A 20,486-nucleotide genomic window follows, 5' to 3' on the forward strand; every position below is an offset into this window, starting at 1 on the left:
TCAAGAATTTCTCATTTTAATTGATATTTATTGATAATACCATGTGTTACTAAAGAATATTCAATAAAGTTTTGCTGAATTAATGAGTGAATGACCACCAATGAATCAATGGCAAAATATATAAAAAGTCATCAAAATGCAAAGCATGGGCAAACAAATAAGAAATTAAATAAAAGAATAAGATATACTGCTTTATAGTAAGCAAAATATAACACTGGATTTTTAAGTCATATTTTTATTTTACCAAGATAATTATGCTAAGTTAAAAATAAGTAGAAAACTTGTAATTGAAAATCTTTTCCCTTTGTAAGTGAAAACACACACACACATTTCTACAGGAAAATCATAAGAAAAGCCACCAAATTTAAGTATTATTAAATGGGTTAATCACAGCTTGTCCTTGTTTTCTATCATTTCCTTTCAACTTTCCAAACTTTGTGTAATTTGCATTTTTTATCAATCACAAAAAAAGTGTTCTAACTTTGAAGCCTTTATTGTTTCATGAACTGCTTATTTTTTTAAAGGAAAGGCAAACTTTCAAACATTCAGACATTTAAGCACCTCCAACAAGTACAAAAATCCTCTTCATAGTCCTAGAAGCAAGTAATTCGCAAAGAACCGCAGTGAGAGCTGAGAGTCAATATTCTTCAGAAAATGGATAGCCGGGCTGACCAGCACCACTGAAAGAGAGGAGGAGGATTAACTTATTAAATCTGCCATGTTGTCAAAAAGTACTGTTCAATAGATGCAGTCAGGATATATTTGTCTAAATATACAAACGCGTCCCTCATTCTCCCCTGACAATTAAACAGGCAGGTGTCTGCTCCATGTGCACACGGCACCTGCACGTCCAGGCCCAACATTCACGTGTGATATTCACTCCACAGTGACAGGTGTTGGACTCAGGTTACAATTTATATGAGAGCACAAGACTTAGGGCTAACTATGGAGGTCCTTTCAAACACAGATAGAACTCTTCGGTCCCTAGTTGATGAAAAGGTGCACAGTGAACAAATTAGCTGCCTTTACCACACATTCATGGATAAGCAAATACTGAGCACTCCAAAAATACAGAGCACCTCCAGCAAGGAACTTGTCATCTATAGGAGGCTACCATGCGCACCTGAATAATCATACAGTTCAAAGTGGGATCATTACCTTTTTAATTTAGTCAAACATTGGTTATGCAGTAATCACTATTACTGCTTTTTTCATTTTTCCCATGTTTCTACTTTTCTTTCAGAATTTGTCTTTTTCAATTTGATTGACAAAAGAGTGAATTCTGAGCAATTTCAAGTACCAGGAGCCTGGTTCAGGTCATTACCTGAGCCCACAACAGAGTACAGAAATGTAACTATCCACCTTTTTTCAATTATTATGTTTTTTATCAGAAGCATGATAGCTGCTATAAAAACAGTAGGGAGAGTTTTGAAATCTTTCACTGGAAACAAAATCTTAGTTTCACCAATAATTGGTAATCCCTTCTCTCTAAACTCCCTTCCAACATCTCCCTGTATGATTAACCCTCTGTCCCTTCAATCCTGACATCTTCCTGCAGTAACTGGGCAGCTGGAATTCAATGTTAGTGACTAATTCAAAGTCAAGAGGGTAGGGGCTCCCCATGAGATGGACCCCTGATGGACAAATGCAACACTGGTGTGAGTCTTGACTCAAGAAACCTGAGAGACCCAGACAATCTTACCTGAGTGTGTCCTGCTAAGCAGTCACTCACTGGAGGGTCAGTTAAGCTCATGATCTACTTGTAATTCAGTTTTGTGAGAAAACAAGGATGAAGACATGGGAGTTGTAATAGAGAAGAAAGGGCAGTGAAGAGATTGATTTGTAGGAAGCAGATGGTGTCTTGGTGAAGAAATGTCCATTAGGGAGAATGTCCACCAGACACTTAGGGGACAGGGTGGGGCAGGCCCATGTGACATCATAGCACTGGTGGATGTTGGCCTTTCTAGGACCCTCGTCCATAAAAACATCTACAATACATTTTATAGTTGTGTTGGGGTTCACATGATTGCAGGCTTCTGAGGTGGCTCAGTGGTAAAGGATCCACCTGCAAAGCAGGAGACATGGGTTTGATCCCTGAGTCAGCAAGATCCCCTGAAGAAGGAAATGGCAACTCACTTTAGTATTCTTGCCTGGGAAATCCCAGGGACAGAGAAGCCTGGCAGGCTACAGTCCATGGGATACCAAGAGTTGGAAATGACTGAGTGACTAAATAACAACAACAAAACTTGAATGCAATTCATGATGGATTCATTATTATACAGTTATTATTAATACAATAATTTTCCACTGATGTAGAAAGAAATAGAGATTAAATATGTTCACAGGACCCTGAAAGAATACAAGGCTGCAGGCACTGTGCCCTCTGTGTTTCCTGGGTCACTCAGCCTTGAGAGGAGGTACACCAGGCACAGGGATTAGGGGCTGCTGCTGCTGCTGCTAAGTCACTTCAGTCGTGTCCGACTCTGTGTGATCCCATAGACTGCAGCCCACCTGGCTCCCTCAACCCTGGGATTCTCCAGGTAAGAACACTGGAGTGGGTTGCCATTTCCTTCTCCAATGCATGAAAGTGAAAAGTGAAAGTGAAGTCACTCAGTCGTATCCGACTCTTAGCGACCCCATGGACTGCAGCCTACCAGGCTCCTCCATCCATGGGATTTTCCAGGCGAGAGTACTGGAGTGGGGTGCCATTGCCTTCACCACAGGGATCCGGGGCAAAAAGTAGTGAATTCACCACGACCTCAACTCAGTGATTTTATTGATGGGCTGGCCTGGGCCCCATCACATTTCTCTTGGTCAGAGAGAGAGCCCTAGAGGAAATCTCTGGTATGAGGTCTACAGGAACTCCCTGGTTTACTTCTACTCTAGAAATCAGCACTATTTTCCTAGATTTAAGTTTTTAAAAAGCTAAGCTCCCCTGCTGACCAGACTGCTACAGAAGGCAATGGCACCCCACTCCAGTACTCTTGCCTGGAAAATCCCATGGACGGAGGAGCCTGGTAGGCTGCAGTCCATGGGATCCCTAAGAGTCAGACACGACTGAGCGACTTCACTTTCACTTTTCACTTTCATGCATTGGAGAAGGAAATGGCAACCCACTCCATTGTTCTTGCCTGGAGAATCCCAGGGACGGGGGAGCCTGGTGGGCTGCCGTGTATGGGGTCGCACAGAGTCGGACACGACTGAAGTGACTTAGCAGCAGCAGCAGCAGCAGCAGCAAGCTCTCCTGCTGACCTGCCTCCTACAGAAAACAGTATTTGTGGGAAACATCGGCAAGTCACTTACACGTGAAATTCGTAATATCTTATATTTCTGTTGAGGCCATCGATTGCTTTCATGTCTTCTGGAGTCAGTTCAAAGTCAAACACCTGGAAGAAAAGAAGAATCACATTGACCTCTCCCCTAAGGAGCTGGCCTCCCCTTGGGGACTGGAGGACTTTCCAGCCGGATGCAGACAGAAAGAGGGGACAGGGAAGACGTGTCTGTCCTCAGTTTCCAGACGAATAAGCCTGGGACCTTCTGCTGAGTTCTAACCTATCCCTTCCCACAGGTTCTCCTTCTCTGTCCACTTCACAAACATTAGAGCGCATCACTCGCTTATCTTCCTAAGTGAATCACTTGAGACAAAAAACAAGAAATCTGAAATAGTTTTTTTCCAAACACACTGCTTTTAGACACTCCTGACTTGATACCTGAACCTGAGCTGACATTAGACTGATTGCCTCTCCCCAACACACCCCAAGGGTGACAGCATTCGGCTGAAGCAATGTGGGAAGGAGGCTCCCCTGAGAAAGCCTGTTCAGGAATCTGATATCAAACTACTCATTATCTATGATTGAATCTAAAAAAACTCTATGTATATACCTTCCTAGAGAAAGTTATGAGAAGTGTTTAAACATTAAGGAACAACAAATTATTAAAAATCCACATCATAACAATGAAATGGAAAGCTCAATTTTGTAAAGAAATTCATTTTCTCCCAAGTGATCTCTTGTTTCAATACAATATGAACCAAAGACTTAAACACATACTCTGTTGTGAAAGTTGGTATAGTGATACTAAATTTTAAATAAGAGAAGAGCTAGTCAGAAGCAGTCAAGACATCCTTAAAATAGTAGAAAGTACCGTACTGAAAAGCAAAACTTATTTTTTACTTCAGTAACACAGTACAGAAATCGTTAAATAGAAAAGAGTGGGCAGAAATGCACTTATGGACACTTGATATGTGGCAGAGTTGACAATGAAAATGTGGAAATGGACAGTTGTTTTTGTTATTCAGTCACTTAGTATCTCTGACTCTTTGTGACCCCAAAGGGAGAGGTTTTTTTCCTCCACTCACTGATTGAATCATATCACTGTGCTGAAAAGAAGACCAGGTTAGTTGCCTTATTCTAGCCAATAAAAACTATACAGAGAAGTCTTCAGGCTCCTCTCACAAGAGCCACATCTACCTGCTAAAGCGGAACTCCGGAGCTGCTCAACACTGAACTGCAAATGCACAAAAGAGCCCAGCCTGGAGGACAACAGCTTAGCTGAGTGCAGGCTGATTATCAAACCACAGATTCAGAGATACATACATGAACTCTGCATTAAATCCTGAAACTGGGGAGAGTTTCCTGTACAGCTAAGGGCACAATAATGGTCCCCTACAAATAAATCAAAAGAGAAACAACCTAGCTAAAGTGGACAAAGTCATTAAGAGGAACTTCACAAAGACAGAAACTCAAAAAGATTAAATGTATGGAGATGAAAGCCTATTAGTATTCAGGGAAATACTAAATAAAACCACAATGCTTTGAAAGCTAAAGATCGCTGCCATAATTTTTGTGCCCCTAAATTCACATGTTATGGTGTTAAAAATGGAGCCTTTGAGGGAGGAGTAGGTTATGATGGCAGAGCCCTCACAAATGAGTTTTCAAGAATATCATATTCATATAAGAGACTTGGGAGAGCTCTGTTTCCCCTCCAACATGTAAAGATACAAGGAGAAGCCTGTGACCTGGAGGAGAGCCCTCACCCAACCACACAGGTACCCTGATCTCAGATCTACAGCTTCACAACTGTGAGAAGCAAAGTTAATTTTTTTTCACAGCCACTCAGCCTATAGTGTTTTCTTAGAGCAGTTCAAACAGTCTAAGAAAAATCACATGATGCAATTTTATCAATTGAAAACAGAGAAACTATGATATTTTCCTTAGGAACCCTCTGCCCACAGCCCTGCTCATCACCTGCATGTTCTCTTTGATCCACTTCTTGTTGTTGCCCTTGGCCAGAACCACAACCCCACGTTGTATCTGGTAGCGAAGGGCAACCAGAGCTGCCGTTTTCTTGTGCTTTTGGGCAATGGCAGAGAGAACCGGGTCCTCCAGGAGAACGGGATGGTTTGGGTTCACCCTGGAAGGAATTTCAGAAATGCTGCAGAGCTGAGACTACGCAGTTTCTAAAGAGGCTCCTCAAACAGACCAAGTACGTCCACTCTAGACCAGTGCTTCCCAAAGTCTGATCCAGGGACCAGCAGCATCAGCATCACTTGGGATCTTATTAGAAATACAAATTCCATGGCTGAGCTGAAGACAAATGAATCAGAACCTCTACTGAGTCACTTCCCATTCTGTGTTTACAGAGCTCTGCAGGGGATTCAGAAGCATTATTGAGTTGAGACCTGAATGCCAAATTGTGGATTATTTTCTTTAATTCTCAGGGGTTGTTTTTCTTCTGCAATCAAGGACATACATAGAGAAACAGTAGGGAAAGCCCAGGAATTCTTTTTAAATTTCACTTTTTAAGGTATTGATAAAAATTGAGTAGTCTCAAAAATAAGAGATGTTTATTTCATTATTATTTTTTTAGGATGTTCACAGAAGTGCTTCAAATTGAAATGTTTTCTATCATGATATACCGAGCAGTTACATATTGTCCAAATTTTAGATATAAGCTAAGTGAGGCTTGTAACATCTATTTTTACAAATGTGTTCATTAGTTAATAAGTAAATCATGACATCAGCCTGTGTCTCTGGTCTCAACTGGGGGATTATATATAGATTTCAACGCAGACATTTGTTATTGATGAGTCTACAAGCTAATACAATGTAGAAAAAATGTCTGGGTGATGGGAAGATAAAAGAGAAGGATTCATTTCATCCCACCCCTCTCTCCCCTCTCCCTATGAGAGTTATCTGAGTACTGTGTTATTTAAATTATTTCATCAAAAATTGAATTTCAGGGAAACTCCAGATGTCTTCATTAGGATTCAATACCATTCTTTTACTCGCTGGGATCCCAGAGCAGCATAGGCAACAAGAACAATTTCATGTGACTTGCAAAAATCCAACAGTTTGCTCTGGTTGAGATAAGGGTGACATTCCACCTGTAGAATGCCCAAAGAGAAGAGTGTCAGATTATATGCAAAGGCAATATTAATATGACAGAGAAAGATTAAAAGTTTTCAAAGGCTAAAGGGAAGACTAGAATATTAAATGAAAACGGGAAATGTCAACATTTACAGAGAAACAGAGAAAAGTGTATTTATACAGTTAATTTTATGATAGACATGGATGGGAGAACCAGTCCAATATTGAGTAATTGAAAGCTGTGCTCTACATTTGACTAGATGTTCCTGAGTAAATATTTCATAAAGTACTAGCATCACCTTGAGCCTTTAACGTCACCCTCTAACCTGGATGATTTTCATCACCTCCAACACATTTTTCTGAACTATGCTCCCTGTTTATGACTCATAAAGGCTGAGACAACTAGACCAAGAAATCAGACACCAGAACCCCACACAAACCCTTAAAATCCATCTCAGCTGTTTTGACTCTTTATTAATTTACTTCTGATTCCATGTTTTCATCGTCTTCCTTCCTGTATGCAGTTCTCTTCAGGGCACTTTTCCCTCCATCTGCTTATCCTTTCATCTCAGGGAAATGCCTCCTTCCTCTAGTTCTGAGTTCTACCCACAGTTTAGAAGGAAGGCATCCACCTGTAGAGATACTGCTACAGATTCTACTCACAACATCCAGAGAGGCTCTGCTCTCTAGAATCCTCTGCCCCACAAAGGTCAGATGAATAGGAGGAGAGGAAAGACAGACATCTGGCTCCAGTGCAAGAAGGAGGTTGTGAAGAGCAGGACGGAGAGGAGCTGAGCTGCTCACCTGGTTGCAGACGGGCTTGTACTTGAGCCCCAGCTTGTTCAGGATCTTCTCCAGCTGCTTGTGGTTGAAGTTGGACACCCCAATGGACTTGGTCAGCCCTGCATCCTTACACTTCTCCAGGGCCTGGGAGGGAAAGGTGGTGAACAGTCATGAACAGTCTCTTGGAATGGGCAATAGGATAAGAATAAATGCTGAAAAATATCAGTAATCACACTCATCCATCAAGAATTACCCTTGACTATCAAGAAGAAAAACTGGGAAGAAGGTCATGATATAAAAAGAAAAACTACTGCTTCTGCCTTAGAAAAATTTCATGTGAAGATATATCACATGGAAGGGAAAAGATACCTGTCTACACTGTCCCAAATTCTCCTCCTCCATTTCTCTCTGTGAACATTCCAGCAATGGTTTCCTCCACACAACCCCAGCATCCGTGCCCTTAGATTCATGAACTGCTGACTCTAATGGTCCAGAGCCCATTCTCATAGGTAGAAGAAATGAAGGAGGCTCCCCCTCTTCTGGCTCCTCCACTGGTTCTCTCCTCCCTGGACTCACCTCCCACGTGCGACAGAAATCCACTGAGTCAAATATCAGTTTTCCATTTTCATCTTTGCGGGATAATTCCTCCCCTGGCTGGAATAGAAGCAGTCATTTTAGACATGTCACAAAATAATTTCTCTGCATTTAGCCAGGCTGCCAAGCACCAGGGTTTAAACCTCCATCAGGTAGGTTTACAAATTTCTAAATATTAATATTTGCAAAGTGATTTGCATATATGTAGTTGTCAAGAATACCTTTAGGAAAGAGGCTTATTCCAATCTCTTACACTCAATATATGTTGTAATAAATACAATTTTTCTAGGTCCTAAAAGGGACTCAGATATGCAGATGACACCACCCTTATGGCAGAAAGTGAAGAGGAACTAAAAAGCCTCTTGATGAAAGTGAAAGAGGAGAGTGAAAAAGTTGGCTTAAAGCTCAACATTCAGAAAACGAAGATCATGGCATCCGGTCCCAGCACTTCATGGGAAATAGATGGGGAAACAGTGGAAACAGTGTCAGACCTTATTTTTCTGGGCTCCAAAATCACTACAGATGGTGACTGCAGCCATGAAATTAAAAGACGCTTACTCCTTGGAAGGAAAGTTATGACCAACCTAGATAGCATGTTGAAAAGCAGAGACATTACTTTGCCAACAAAGGTCCGTCTAGTCAAGGCTATGGTTTTTCCTGTGGTCATGTATGGATGTGAGAGTTGGACTGTGAAGAAGGCTGAGCACCAAAGAATTGATGCTTTTGAACTGTGGTATTGGAGAAGACTCTTGAGAGCCCCTTGGACTGCAAGGAGATCCAACCAGTCCATGCTAAAGGAGATCAGTCCTGGGTGTTCTTTGGAAGGAATGATGCTAAAGCTGAAACTCTAGTACTTTGGCCACCTCATGCGAAGAGTTGACTCATTGGAAAAGACTCTGATGCTGGGAGGGATTGGGGGCAAGAGGAGAAGGGGAAAACAGAGGATGAGATGGCTGGATGGCATCACAAACTCGATGGACGTGAGTCTCAGTGAACTCCGGGAGTTGGTGATGGACAGGGAGGCCTGGCGTGCTGCGATTCATGGGGTCGCAAAGAGTCGGACATGACTGAGCGACTGATCTGATCTGAAAAGGGACTCACAGTGACTTCTCTGAATTTTGTCTGCTCCTTGTACTTGCCTATTTTGAAATGCCTTTTGGGGCTGGAAATGGCAGTAAGTTACATGACATAATTTCCAGAGTAAAAACTGCCGTCTTCATATGGCTAGATATCAGACTTTCTTTTCCCTCTGAGCATCAGGTGCCCTAGGGCAGGCATGGGAACCAGCAAGGCTATCTTCAGGTGGATATGGAATGTGGACAATCCACACATGCTCTCAAATAGTCATGACCATGAGCCTCAAACCGCCCCAAGTTCATATTTGCCTCCAATGGAAAATGTTCAGTAAAAAATAAACTAAATCATGAGTAGTGTCCTGATAAGGGATAGAAGAAAGGGGACATTTCTGAACACTGCTGCAAATCCTCAAAACTCTCTGTGTCTGGGACTTGCCATCTACATAGTCCACTAAGCGATTTTGCATTAGATGGCTTGAGTTTATTTCCGTAACTTGAAATCAACAGTTCTAAGTAAACCACCATTCTTAATGGCTAAGTGCAGTCTACAAACCTTATCATGAAGACAGGCAAGAGTGTAGGCAATGTCCCCCAACTTCCTATACAGTTAAGAGATTTGACTCACCCAGAGGAAGCACCACCAAATCTGCTCAACTTGAAAGAGTAAAAGACAAGATTAACTCATCATGTCCAATGTAAGGCAGTGTCATGCTCACCACAGCTGCACCAAACTCTTGGTTCATGAAATCCCCAGACACTCAGGAGTCATAACAAGGACTGAGTGCAGAACTGGCTGATTTCTATTTCCTTTAACTTTTCAGGCAGAGCCTCAGATTATTAACTCCTTTCAAAAAACTCAGTAAAAAAAATCACAAAGGATTATTTGGGGGATTCTACTCTAGTGTAATCATCCTTTCAATGTACTAAGGAAAATCTTTATTCAGCTATCCATGCAAGTTGATACACATTCTAACACAAGATATAACATTGATGTGATCACACAAATTTCTAACCTTCAGAGCCATTGGATAATGCATAATATAGAGATCGACATAGTCCAGTTGAAGATTTTTCAGTGACTTTTCCAAGGCTGGTCGGACCAACTCTGGTCGAAGGGAAGTCAACCAAAGCTGTAGAGGTTAAAGAATGAAAGTTGCATTAATAATACACAAGGTAATTTTTTTCTTTCTTTCTTTCTTTCTTTCTTTTTTTTTTTTTTTGAGGCTTGTGGGATATTACTTTCCCTACCAAGGATGGAATCCCGGCTCATGGCAGTAAAGCACCAAGCACACTGAACCACCAGGGAACTCTAATACTTTAGGAATATACCAGTAAGCATAGTTCCCCAAACAACTCCACCAAAGGATCCTATTATGTAATTGTCATCTGGGCACAATCACTTGCACACGTGCACACACACAATACACACAGTACCTTTGAAGTGCAGAATATGTCTTCTCTCTTCACAGTGCCATCTGCAATCTTGCTTTGAATGGCCTGGCCAATCTCCTCTTCATTTTGGTAAGCATGAGCACAGTCAATATGGCGGAACCCAACCTCTATAGCGAATGGGGTGAATTCCAGAGCTTCCTTCTTAGCAACCTACATAACCAACAAAGGTAGAAGTTGAATATCCACATAAGATATTGCTAGACACAAGCTTTGATCTTCCCAAGAATCAACTTTTTTCTGTGTCTTTGATTAGTTCTGTATGTGTAGTAATGAACCCATGACAGTTTCCCTTAACATTCCTAATAAGTAATTAAATGAACACTACCCAGGAACCCTTCAACTTCAGGTGATCAGTGGCTGATTGCTGGTATCATAGGATGGCAAAACCACCTTTAGGTTCAGTGATTTGATGAAAGAACTCAAAGGACTCAACAAAATGTTGTAGTCATGAATATGATTTATAATGTGAGGTATTTGAAGCAAAATGAGCAAAGTTACAAGGTACCTGGTAAAAGTATCAAGAACCAAGGTGAAAGCTTCTGAGACTTCTATCTACCAGTGAAGCCACACAGAATGCACCCCCCCCAAAAAAACAGTATCTTTTCAAGGTGTACAATGTGATGTTCTCATATAAGTTATTCTTATTATTCACTTGCTCAGTCATGTCTGACTCTTTGTAACCCTGTGGACAGCAGCACTTCAGATTTCTCTGTTCTTCACCATCTCCCAGAGTTTGCTCAAACTCATGTCCATCAAGAGACTGATGCTATCAAACCATCTCATCCTCTGTCCCCTCCTCTTCTTGCTCTAAATCTTTCCAAGAATCAGGGTGTTTTGCCATGGGTTGTCACTAGCATCAAGTAGCCAAAATATTGGAGCTTCAGCTTTAGCATCAGTTATTCCAAGGAATATTCAGGGTTGATTTCCTCAAGGATTGACTAGTTTGATCTTCTGGCTGTCCAAGAGACTCTCAAGAGTCTTCTCCAACACCACAGTTCAAATGCATCAATTCTTTGGTGCACAGCCTTCTTTATGGTCCAGCACTTACATCCATACACAAACATGACTACTGGAAAAACCATAGCTTTGACAATATGGACCTTTGTGGGCAAAGTAATGTCTCTGCTTTTTAATACGCTGTCCAAGTTTGTTATAGCTATTCTTCCAAGGAGCAAGTGTCTTTTAATTTCCTGGCTACACACCATTAGCAGTAGTTTTGGAGACAACAAAAAAAGAGTCTGTCACTGTTTCCATTGTTTCCCCATCTATTTGCCATAAAGTTATGGGACAGGATGCCATGATCATAGTTTTTCAAATGTAAGCCAGGTTTTTCACTCTCCACTTTCACCTTCATCAAGAGGCTGTTTAATTCCTCTACACTTTCTGCCATTATGGTAGTGTTATTTGCATATCTGAGGTTACTGATATTTCTCACGGCAATCTTGATTCCAGCTTGAGCTTCATCCAGCCTGGCATTTCTCAGGATTGTACTTACCCATACAAGTTTCCATTCTTATTAATTACCACAAGCAAGCTAGTTAACACCATCACCTCACATAGCTACCTTTTAGAAGTGCTTGTAAGAAGATATAGATCTGGTCTCTACAAAATCTCAAGATATAGCCCATTATTTTTAACTATAGTCAACTTGCTGTACATCAGGTCTCCAGAATTATGCCTCTTATAACAGAAGGTTGTACCCTTGACCAACATCTTTCCATTTTTCCCAGGCTTGTCACCAGCTTCTGCTCACCATACCTCTACTCTCTCTTCTATGAGTACCACTATTTTAGATTCCACTTACAAGGATATTATGCAGTATTTGTCTTTCTATTTCTGGCTTACTTCACTTAGCTTAATGTTCTCCCAGTTCTTCTGTGTGATTGCAAATGGGTTAACTTTGTCTTCAATGCTCAATAATATTCCATTTCTTTTAATGTGTTTCAGAATCTTTCCCATTTCAAGGAGGTAGATAATTGGTGTAACAGACTCCTGCTGGGTCTAGTTCTGGTTTTTCTTAAATGCACATCCCCAAATGCACAGCCCATTTGGGGATGGGCTTCCCTGGTGTCTCAGACAGTATAGAATCTGCCTGCAATGCAGGAGACCTGGGTTCGATCCCTGGGATAGGAAGATCCCCTGGAGAAGGGAAAGGTTACCCACTCCAGTATTCTGGCCTGGAGAATTCCATGGACTGTACAGTCCATGGGATCACAAAGAGTCAGACACGACTGAGTGATGTTCACCTTCAGGGATGTACCTGGGAATGAGCCCATGAGCTTCAGTAACAGCCCTGTCCCTTTCCTCCCCTCAACCCAATGTGCTCAACGAAGTAAACAAGTTCTGTCGTCTATCTGCAAAGTGTCTCTTAATAATTTTTCCATTTTATAAATTAGAATAGTAAACCTCAAAGTATAAGTCCAGTCCCTTGTCACATCTATTCTAAAGACAAGATAGACAGCAAACTTTCTGGCTTGCAGTCTAGAGACTTGTCCACTAACCCCTCTTATGACCAAGCACTGCAGACCATACTTTAATAAAAACACATTACAAAACCCCAGGATACATTACAAAACCTGGCCTGTAAGATTGTATCTTATCCCCTCAAGTGATACTAAGGTTCCCATCAGAAGAAGTTTCCAAGCAGAAACAGAGCACAAGGCAAAACGCAGCTGGAGTGCTTCTTGCCTGGCACCAAGCAGGTATCCCACAGTAGAAAAGCAGTTCTCTCCCATTAGTTTTCAGTCACCTCATCTTCAGGATCTTCCACCTCAAATACTTCTCTGGGTCATGTATTATTGGAAGCAGGAAAGAGCTCTTGAACTAATAAAACATACAGAGAAATCTTGTAACTGCAGTCACCCACAAAGGAAAGCAGCTGACAGTCAGTGATCTTGACAGCCGAGTCTCACCTCTTCTGCCAAGCTGGGAAAGAGACAGAAACTGGAGGGGAACCCAGGCCCAGAGTAATCTACAGGTGAGCACAGTTTCATACCCTGATGCAGAGTGAAGACTGAATGTTCTCTCCTCTTTCATAGGGCATGGTTCTGGCCTGGTAAGTGGAACAATATGATCCTCCCAGAGTCACACAGGAGCTCAGTGCTTGACAACCCAAGTCCTTTTCACTCATGTTACATCCACTACTACTTATATCTCGACCTACAACTGCTACTGTTACCTCTGGAGGTGCATAGGTTCCAAATCCCAGGACAGGAATGAAGTGGCCGTCATTAAGTTTCACTCTCTGGCTTTTGGGATCCATTGCCTATTTCTCCTTGGAGTAAGCAGACTGATGTTTTTCTTCTTCCTTCACAGGTTAGGAATAACAGGAAGGTAACATCCCAGCTGCACCATCCAATGTTAGCAGATATATTGTAGGAGGAGCATGATTAAACCAGTTCCCATTGAGTAAGAACAGGATTGAAATCAGTTAGCTTGTTTGCTTTTTTTTTTAGCAGTAAAACACTTATATAATGATGATATGTGCTGAATAATTATTGACCATATTTTAGACTAGAAACTTCCACAAGAGCAATATTTTTTATTTTTCTATTACAAAGCCAATCTCGATCAAACATCAGTTGAAACAACGGTCTTACAGTACAAACACACACGCATACACAAATCACACAATCTAAAAGTGTTTAATAAGCATTTTTGAAAATGTTACCCTTTAATAAAGAATCAAAACTTCAAATAAATATAAATTTGCCTTTTTACACTTTCCACCAGCAAAATTATTATGCTTTACAGACCTGACTGGTGAAATCCTGAACATGATATGGAAACCAGACATTTTGCCAAAGTGCTTATTGGAGATTAATTATTAATAGTTTTAGGATATCATGTGCAGTGTACAAACTCTGAGTGATCATACCTTGTACTTAATTATGTAACTCTAATAGTACTCTCATAATGTAACTGACACATATTTTACATAATTTACTAACTATTCCACATTATTCATAAAAGAAAAACCTATAAAAATTAAAATATGACAAATTTGGAAAGATGCAGTTATAGACAGGGATATTGTGAAGACAAATAAAATTTAACATGTACAGTGATGTCAGCAAAATGGTGAGATGGGAGGACAGAAGTCTCCCATGGAAAAACAAGAAAAAAAAGAGAAGGCAGCTGAAAAACCTCATAGGAGCTCTGGAAAACAGTCAAACAAAGATCTATAACAAAAAAAAGTGAACAGGTAACTAGGAAAAATCCAGAACAGAATGACAGAAAATGTCATCGTGTATTACTCACCTGTACCCTCCTCCTGCCTGGGGCAGTGCAGTATTGATCAGTTCCAGTTGCCTCCGTCAAACCAGAATAATCAGAGAAAACTGTATGTGCAGTGTTCCAACCTACCTGGGGACTGTCTGGAGACTGGTGTCTGTTCCACTTAACTCTAAACTTAAACTGAAGAGCAGCTGGAGTGGCTATTACAGCTACAGGAGGAATATATATAAATATATATATATATAAATATACACACAGGGACTCAAGGACAAAGGAATAAAGGTGGAGACATAGACTAGACCATGTATTAGTAAAACCCTGAATAGAACTGGGGTGTGGCTTTGGGGGACATAGGGCATTCAAAAAAGTCATAAATTTACCAGAATCAGAAAGCGATTCTCGGGCCAGGCACGATGATGACTCAGAAATGACTGAGACCCCTTAGCTTTCTTGTTGGGCTGATCCCAGGACTAGGAGCATGATGAGCAAATTAATGAAGAAAAGTCAGGACAAGAAACAAATCTACCAAGAGCAAATTTTTACTTGCTGTTTCAAGTACCCAGTGATGAACACAAACACACACAGGAATACACACACACACACACAGCAACACACACAGGAACATACACACACATCTGGATGGGGCAGTGCACACTTACAAGGGATGGAATGAGTTTGGACACAGCCATCAGAGTTCTGCTCCAGCACCTTGGGACCCACACGGTCCAGAAGCCTCTGCTCACACTTGGCTCTGGTGTAGCCTCTCTCCCCTCCCACCAAGCTGCCAGCATGCCCTGGGGATGGGGTGACCCTGCCAATATCAGCTCCAGCTCTGCCCCAGATCCTCTGGGCACAAAGACTGCACAGGGACCTGTCCACACATGGACACCCCTGCAAGACCAGAACAGGTAAGTTTTTCACCTAATTTTATAGGGATGCCTTGGTGGCTCAGCTGGTAAAGAATCTGCCTGCAGTGTGGGAGACCTGGATCGATCTTTGGGTTGGGAAGATCCCCTGGAGAAGGGAACAGCTACCCACTCCAGTATTCTGGCCTGGAGAATTCCATGGACTATACAGTCCATGCGGTCACAAAGAGTCAGACACGACTGAGTGACTTTCACTTCACAGGGAGAGAGGAAGTTAATGAGAAGAGAGAGGAATTTGTGTCAAATGAAACAATAAGGATAAACACCTGAAAAGAAATCAGTTATGAGATAGACCTTGATAGTTTACCAATATAATTTACCAGAATTGAGAAACATAAGAAGAAATTAAGCATAATTACTGCTACCTTAACTAGGGAATGGAGCATACTAACATTCCAGTGTAGGGGTTCCAGAAGCAGAAGAGAGGAGGAAAGGGGCAGAAAATGTATCTGATGAAAGTATGGCTAAAATTCTCTTAACCTAGGACTTCCCTGGTGGTCCAATAGTCAGGACTCTGTGCTTCCACTGCACGGGGCACAGGTTCCGAACCTGGTCGGGGAACTACTTATCAAAGGTGATTAAAATCATGAGATGCGGGATATTCCTGGATTACCTAGATCACTCTGGTATATTCACAGAGTCCTTATATGTGGGACCTGGGAGGGCTGTAGTCGAAGAGAAGGTGGCAAGATAGGAGCGTTAGATAAGAGAATCAAAGACACTATGTGCTGTCTCTGAAGATGTTGGAAGAGTGTCCAAGACAGAAAATGAAGCGTTCTCTTGTTGTATAGTGACATAGTCGAGGACGACTCTTTGCACCCCATGGACTGTAACACACAAGGATTCCCTGTCCTTCACTATCTCCTGGGGTTTGCTCAAACTCATGTCCATTGAGTCAATGATGCCATCAAACCAGCTCATCCTCTGTCGCACCCTTCTCCTCCTGCCCTCAGTCTTTCTTGCATCAAGGTCTTTTCCAGTGAGTCAGCTCTTTGCATTAGGGTGAAAAATATTGGAGCTTCAGCTTCAGCATCAGTCCTTCCAATGAATATTCAAGGTTGTTTTCCTGTAGGGTTGACTGCTTTGTTCTCCTTGCCGTTGAAGGGACTGAATCTTCTCCAACACCACCGTTCAAAAGCATCAATTCTTTGGCCTTCTTTATGGTCCAACTCTCACATCTACATGACTACTGAGAAAACCATAATTTTGACTATATGAAACTTGGTGGGCAAAATGATGTCTCTGCTTAATACGCTGTCTAGGTGTGTTATAGTTTTTTTTCCAAGGACCAAGTGTCTTAATTTCCTGGCTGTAGTCATGGTTCACAGCGATTGGAGCCCAAGAAAATATAAAGTCTGTCACTGTTTCCATTTTTTCCCCATCTATTTGTCATAAAGTGATGGAACTGGATAGGCTTCCAGGTGGCACTACTGGTAAGGAACCTACCAATGCAGGAGACATAAGTGACATGGGTTCTACACCTGGGTCAGGAAGATCCCCTGAAGGAGGGCATGCCAACCCACTCCAGTCTCTAGCTCAGGGAATCCCATGGACAGTGGAGCCTGGCCAGCTACAGTCCATAGGGTCGCAAAGAGTCAGACATGACTGAAGCGACTTAACATGCATTCGCACATGATGTGACTGATTGCAGTGACCTTATTTTCTTGAATGCTGAAATTTAAGCCAAGTTTTTCACTCTCCTCTGCCACCTTCATCAAGAGGCTCTTTAATTCAACTTCGCTTTCTGCCCGAAAGTTATCTGCATAACTGAGGTTATTGATATTTCTCCCATCAATCTTGATTCCAGCCTGTGATTCATCCAACCCTGCGCTTAGCTTGATGTACTCCACATATAAGTCAAATATGCAGGGTGGCAATATACAGCCTTGATGTACTCCTTTCCTGATCTTAAACCAGTTCATTGTTCCATGTCTGGTTCCAACTATTGCTTCTTGACCTGCATACAGGTTTCTCAGGAGGCAGGTAAGGTTTTCTGTTATTCCCATCTCTTTAAGAATTTTCCACAGCTTGTTGTGATCCACACAGTCAAAGACTTTAAGCAGTCATGGAAGCAGATGTAGATGTTTTTATGGAACTGCCTTGCTTTTTCTATGATCCAAGAGATATTGGCAATTAGATCATTGCTTCCTCCACTTTTTCTAAATCCAACTTGTAAAAGTTCTCAGTTCACATATTGCTAAAGTCTAGCTTGAAGGGTTTTGAGCATTACTTTGCTAGCATGTGAAATAAGTGCAATATGCAGTAGTTTGAACATACTTTGGCATTGCCCTTTTTTGTGATTGGAATAAAAACTCACTTTTTCCAGTCCTGTGGCCACTGCTTTGCTTTCCAAATTTGCTGGCATATTGAGTGAAGCACTTTAACAGCATCATCTTTTAGAATTTGAAATAGCTCAGCTAGAATTCCATCATGTCCACTAACTTTGTTCATAGTAATGCTTCCTTGGGATGACTAGACTTCACACTCCAGGATTCTGGCTAGAGGTAAGTGACCACACCATCGTGGTTATCCAGGTCATTAAGACCTTTTTTGTACAGTTCTTCTGTGTATTCTTGCACCTCTTTTTCATCTCCTCTGCTTTTATTAGGTCCTTACCATTTCTTTCCTTTATTGTGCTCATATTTACATGAAAAGTTTCCTTGGTATCTCTAATTTTCTTGAAGAGACATCTAGTCTTTCCAATTCTATTGTTTTAGTCTATTTCTTTGCATTTTCACTTAAAAAGGCTTTCTTATCTCTCCTCGCTATTCCTTGGGACTCTGCACTCAGTTGGGTATATTTTTCCCTTACTCATTTGCCTTTCCCACTTCCTCTTTCCTCAGCTATTTGCAAGGGCTCCTCAGACAGCCTTTTTGCCTTCTTGCATTTCTTTTTCTTTGGGATGGTTTGGTCACCACCTCCTGTACAGTGTTACAAACATCATCCATAGTTTCAGGAACTCTATCAATTTAATCCCTTGAGTCTATTAATCATTTCTATTATATCATCATAAGGGATCTTATTTAGGTCATATGTGAATGGTCTAGTGATTTTCCTACTACAGGGAGGGAATACAGGCCCACCTATAAACAGAAAATTGGGTAAAAGATTTACTGAGCATGACCCAGCCTACCAGAGTAAGACTCAGTTTTCCCCACAGTCAGTCCCTCCCATCAGGAAGCTTGAAAATCCATCACATGGCAGACAGAGGAGCAAGAATTTCAATCCTATGGCCTTCAGAATGAAAAACACAATCACAGAAAACTAACCAAAATGATCACATGGGATCACAGTCTTCTGTAACTCATGAAACTATAAGTCATGCTATACAGGGCCACCCAAGATGGGCGAATCATGGTGGGGAGTTCTGGCAAAATGTGGTTCACTAGAGAAGGCAATGGAACACCACTTTAGCATTCTTGCTGTGAGAACCCCATGAACAGAATGAAAAGGCCAAAAAGATATGACACTGAAGGATGAACTCCCCAGGTCAGGAGGCGCCCAATGTGCTACTAGGGAAGAGGGGGAAATAGCACCAGAAAGAATCAAGAGGCTGCGCCAAAGCAGAATTAATGCCCAGTTGTAGAGGTATCTGTTGGTGAAAGTATAAGTCTGATGCTGTAAAGAATAATATTGCATAGGAACCTGGAATGTTAGGTCTCTAATCCAGATAAACTGGATGTGGACAAACAGGAGATTGCAAAAGGAAACACGGACATTTTAGGAATCAGTGAACTCAAATGGACAGCAAATTTAATTCAGATGACCATTATATCTACTACTGTGGGCAAGAATCCCTTAGAGTAAAAGGAGAAGCCCTCATAGTCAATAAAAGATTCCAAATACAGTGCTTGGGTACAATCTCAAAAATGACAGAATGATCTTGGTTCACTTCCAAGGGAAATCATTTAACATCACAGTAATTGAATTCTATGCCCCAACCACAAATGCTGAAGAAGCTAAAGTTGAAAGGTTCTATGAAGACCTACAAGACCTTCTAGAACCAACACCAAAAAAAGATGTCCTTTTCATCATAGGGAGCTGAAATCCAAAAGTAGGAAGTCAAGAGATACCTGGAGTAACAGGCAAGTTTGGCTTTGGAGTGCAAACAACGCAAGGCAAAGGCTAACAGAGTTCTGTCAAGAGAACACTCTAGTCATAGCATACAACCTCTTCCAACAACACAAGACCTGTTCTCTAGGGGCTGGAAAAGGTGATAAAATAGATTGCCCCCTACACCTTCCAGAAAAGAATGCAGGCCTGCTGGCCTTTGATTTTAGCCCATTGATTTCGAATTTCTGACCTCCACAAATGTAAAATAACAAATTGGTGTGTCAAGCCACAAAATTTGGCCATTTGTTGGAGCAGCAGAAGTAACTAATACAGACATGGTTCAAGTCAACCCACCTCCGTCTGCCGCATCATAGGTTTTCATCCCTCTGCTAGATCGTTCCTCTGACCTCAGAGCCAGGTGGTCATCTCCCCCAACTAGGAGCCTTTTCCACTTTTTTCAGCAACTGCCCAATTCCGCGGTCCTCAATACAGCAAAGTCTTTGAAAACTGTGTATACTCTGTCTATCATTGGTCTCTTCATGCCATTTCTTGAACCCACTCTACTCAGGGTTTGTCTCAGTATGTGTATGTGTATGGCAACCAGTATTGTTCAATACACTCCAGTATTCTTGCCTGGAGACCCTGCTGATAGAAAAGCCTGGCAGGCCACAGTCCGCAGGGTCACAGAGAGATGGACATGACTAAAGGGACCCCATATGCATAGACACAAGACTTTTTTTTGCCTGTGACAGCTCTGCCCCAGTGAGGGTTGAGCATGAAGGTGGCAGAGCTGCTTGGGTTGTGGGGACCATGGTGGCGCCAAGTGTGCAGGGCTACGGACTGCCTCAGCCGCTGGATTATTGGCCCTATCAGAGTCTTTTCTCAAGCCTCTGGCACCTGACGATCAGAAGGACTCTCGGCTAGTCTTTGCCCATAGCTCTGCGGTTCAGGCACTTAGAGGGCTCCCTTGCCTGGGGTCCTTCTCTGTTGTTCCATGC

The 20,486-nt window shown here is 41.8% G+C and overlaps 1 protein-coding gene across 4 annotated transcripts; it reads right to left on the bottom strand.

Annotated features, from left to right (window-relative positions):
• Positions 1 to 479: 479 nt before the first annotated feature.
• LOC147360803 (aldo-keto reductase family 1 member C3-like) lies at positions 480 to 14,724 on the bottom strand. 4 transcript variants are annotated; one of them, XM_086331147.1, is made up of 10 exons: positions 14,639 to 14,724; positions 13,452 to 13,580; positions 10,256 to 10,423; positions 9,835 to 9,951; positions 7,728 to 7,805; positions 7,173 to 7,295; positions 6,276 to 6,385; positions 5,247 to 5,412; positions 3,304 to 3,386; positions 480 to 680 (listed from the first exon to the last, which is right to left on the bottom strand). In XM_086331147.1, exons 2-10 carry the CDS (start codon positions 13,533 to 13,535, stop codon positions 638 to 640), a joined length of 972 nt encoding a protein of 323 aa, XP_086187273.1. In that variant the 5' UTR covers positions 13,536 to 13,580; positions 14,639 to 14,724; the 3' UTR covers positions 480 to 637. The 4 variants fall into 4 exon arrangements, with proteins under 4 accessions (XP_086187273.1, XP_086187274.1, XP_086187276.1 ...); XM_086331148.1 differs by having other exon boundaries at positions 13,452 to 13,618; positions 14,639 to 14,720; XM_086331150.1 differs by having other exon boundaries at positions 14,534 to 14,644.
• Between the last annotated feature and the right edge of the window lie 5,762 nt (positions 14,725 to 20,486).

This window comes from Bos grunniens, chromosome 13 (assembly GCF_055505025.1).
Source record: "Bos grunniens cultivar Pamir isolate PY7600 chromosome 13, Bosgru_T2T1.0, whole genome shotgun sequence".
Classification (NCBI taxonomy): domain Eukaryota; kingdom Metazoa; phylum Chordata; class Mammalia; order Artiodactyla; family Bovidae; genus Bos; species Bos grunniens.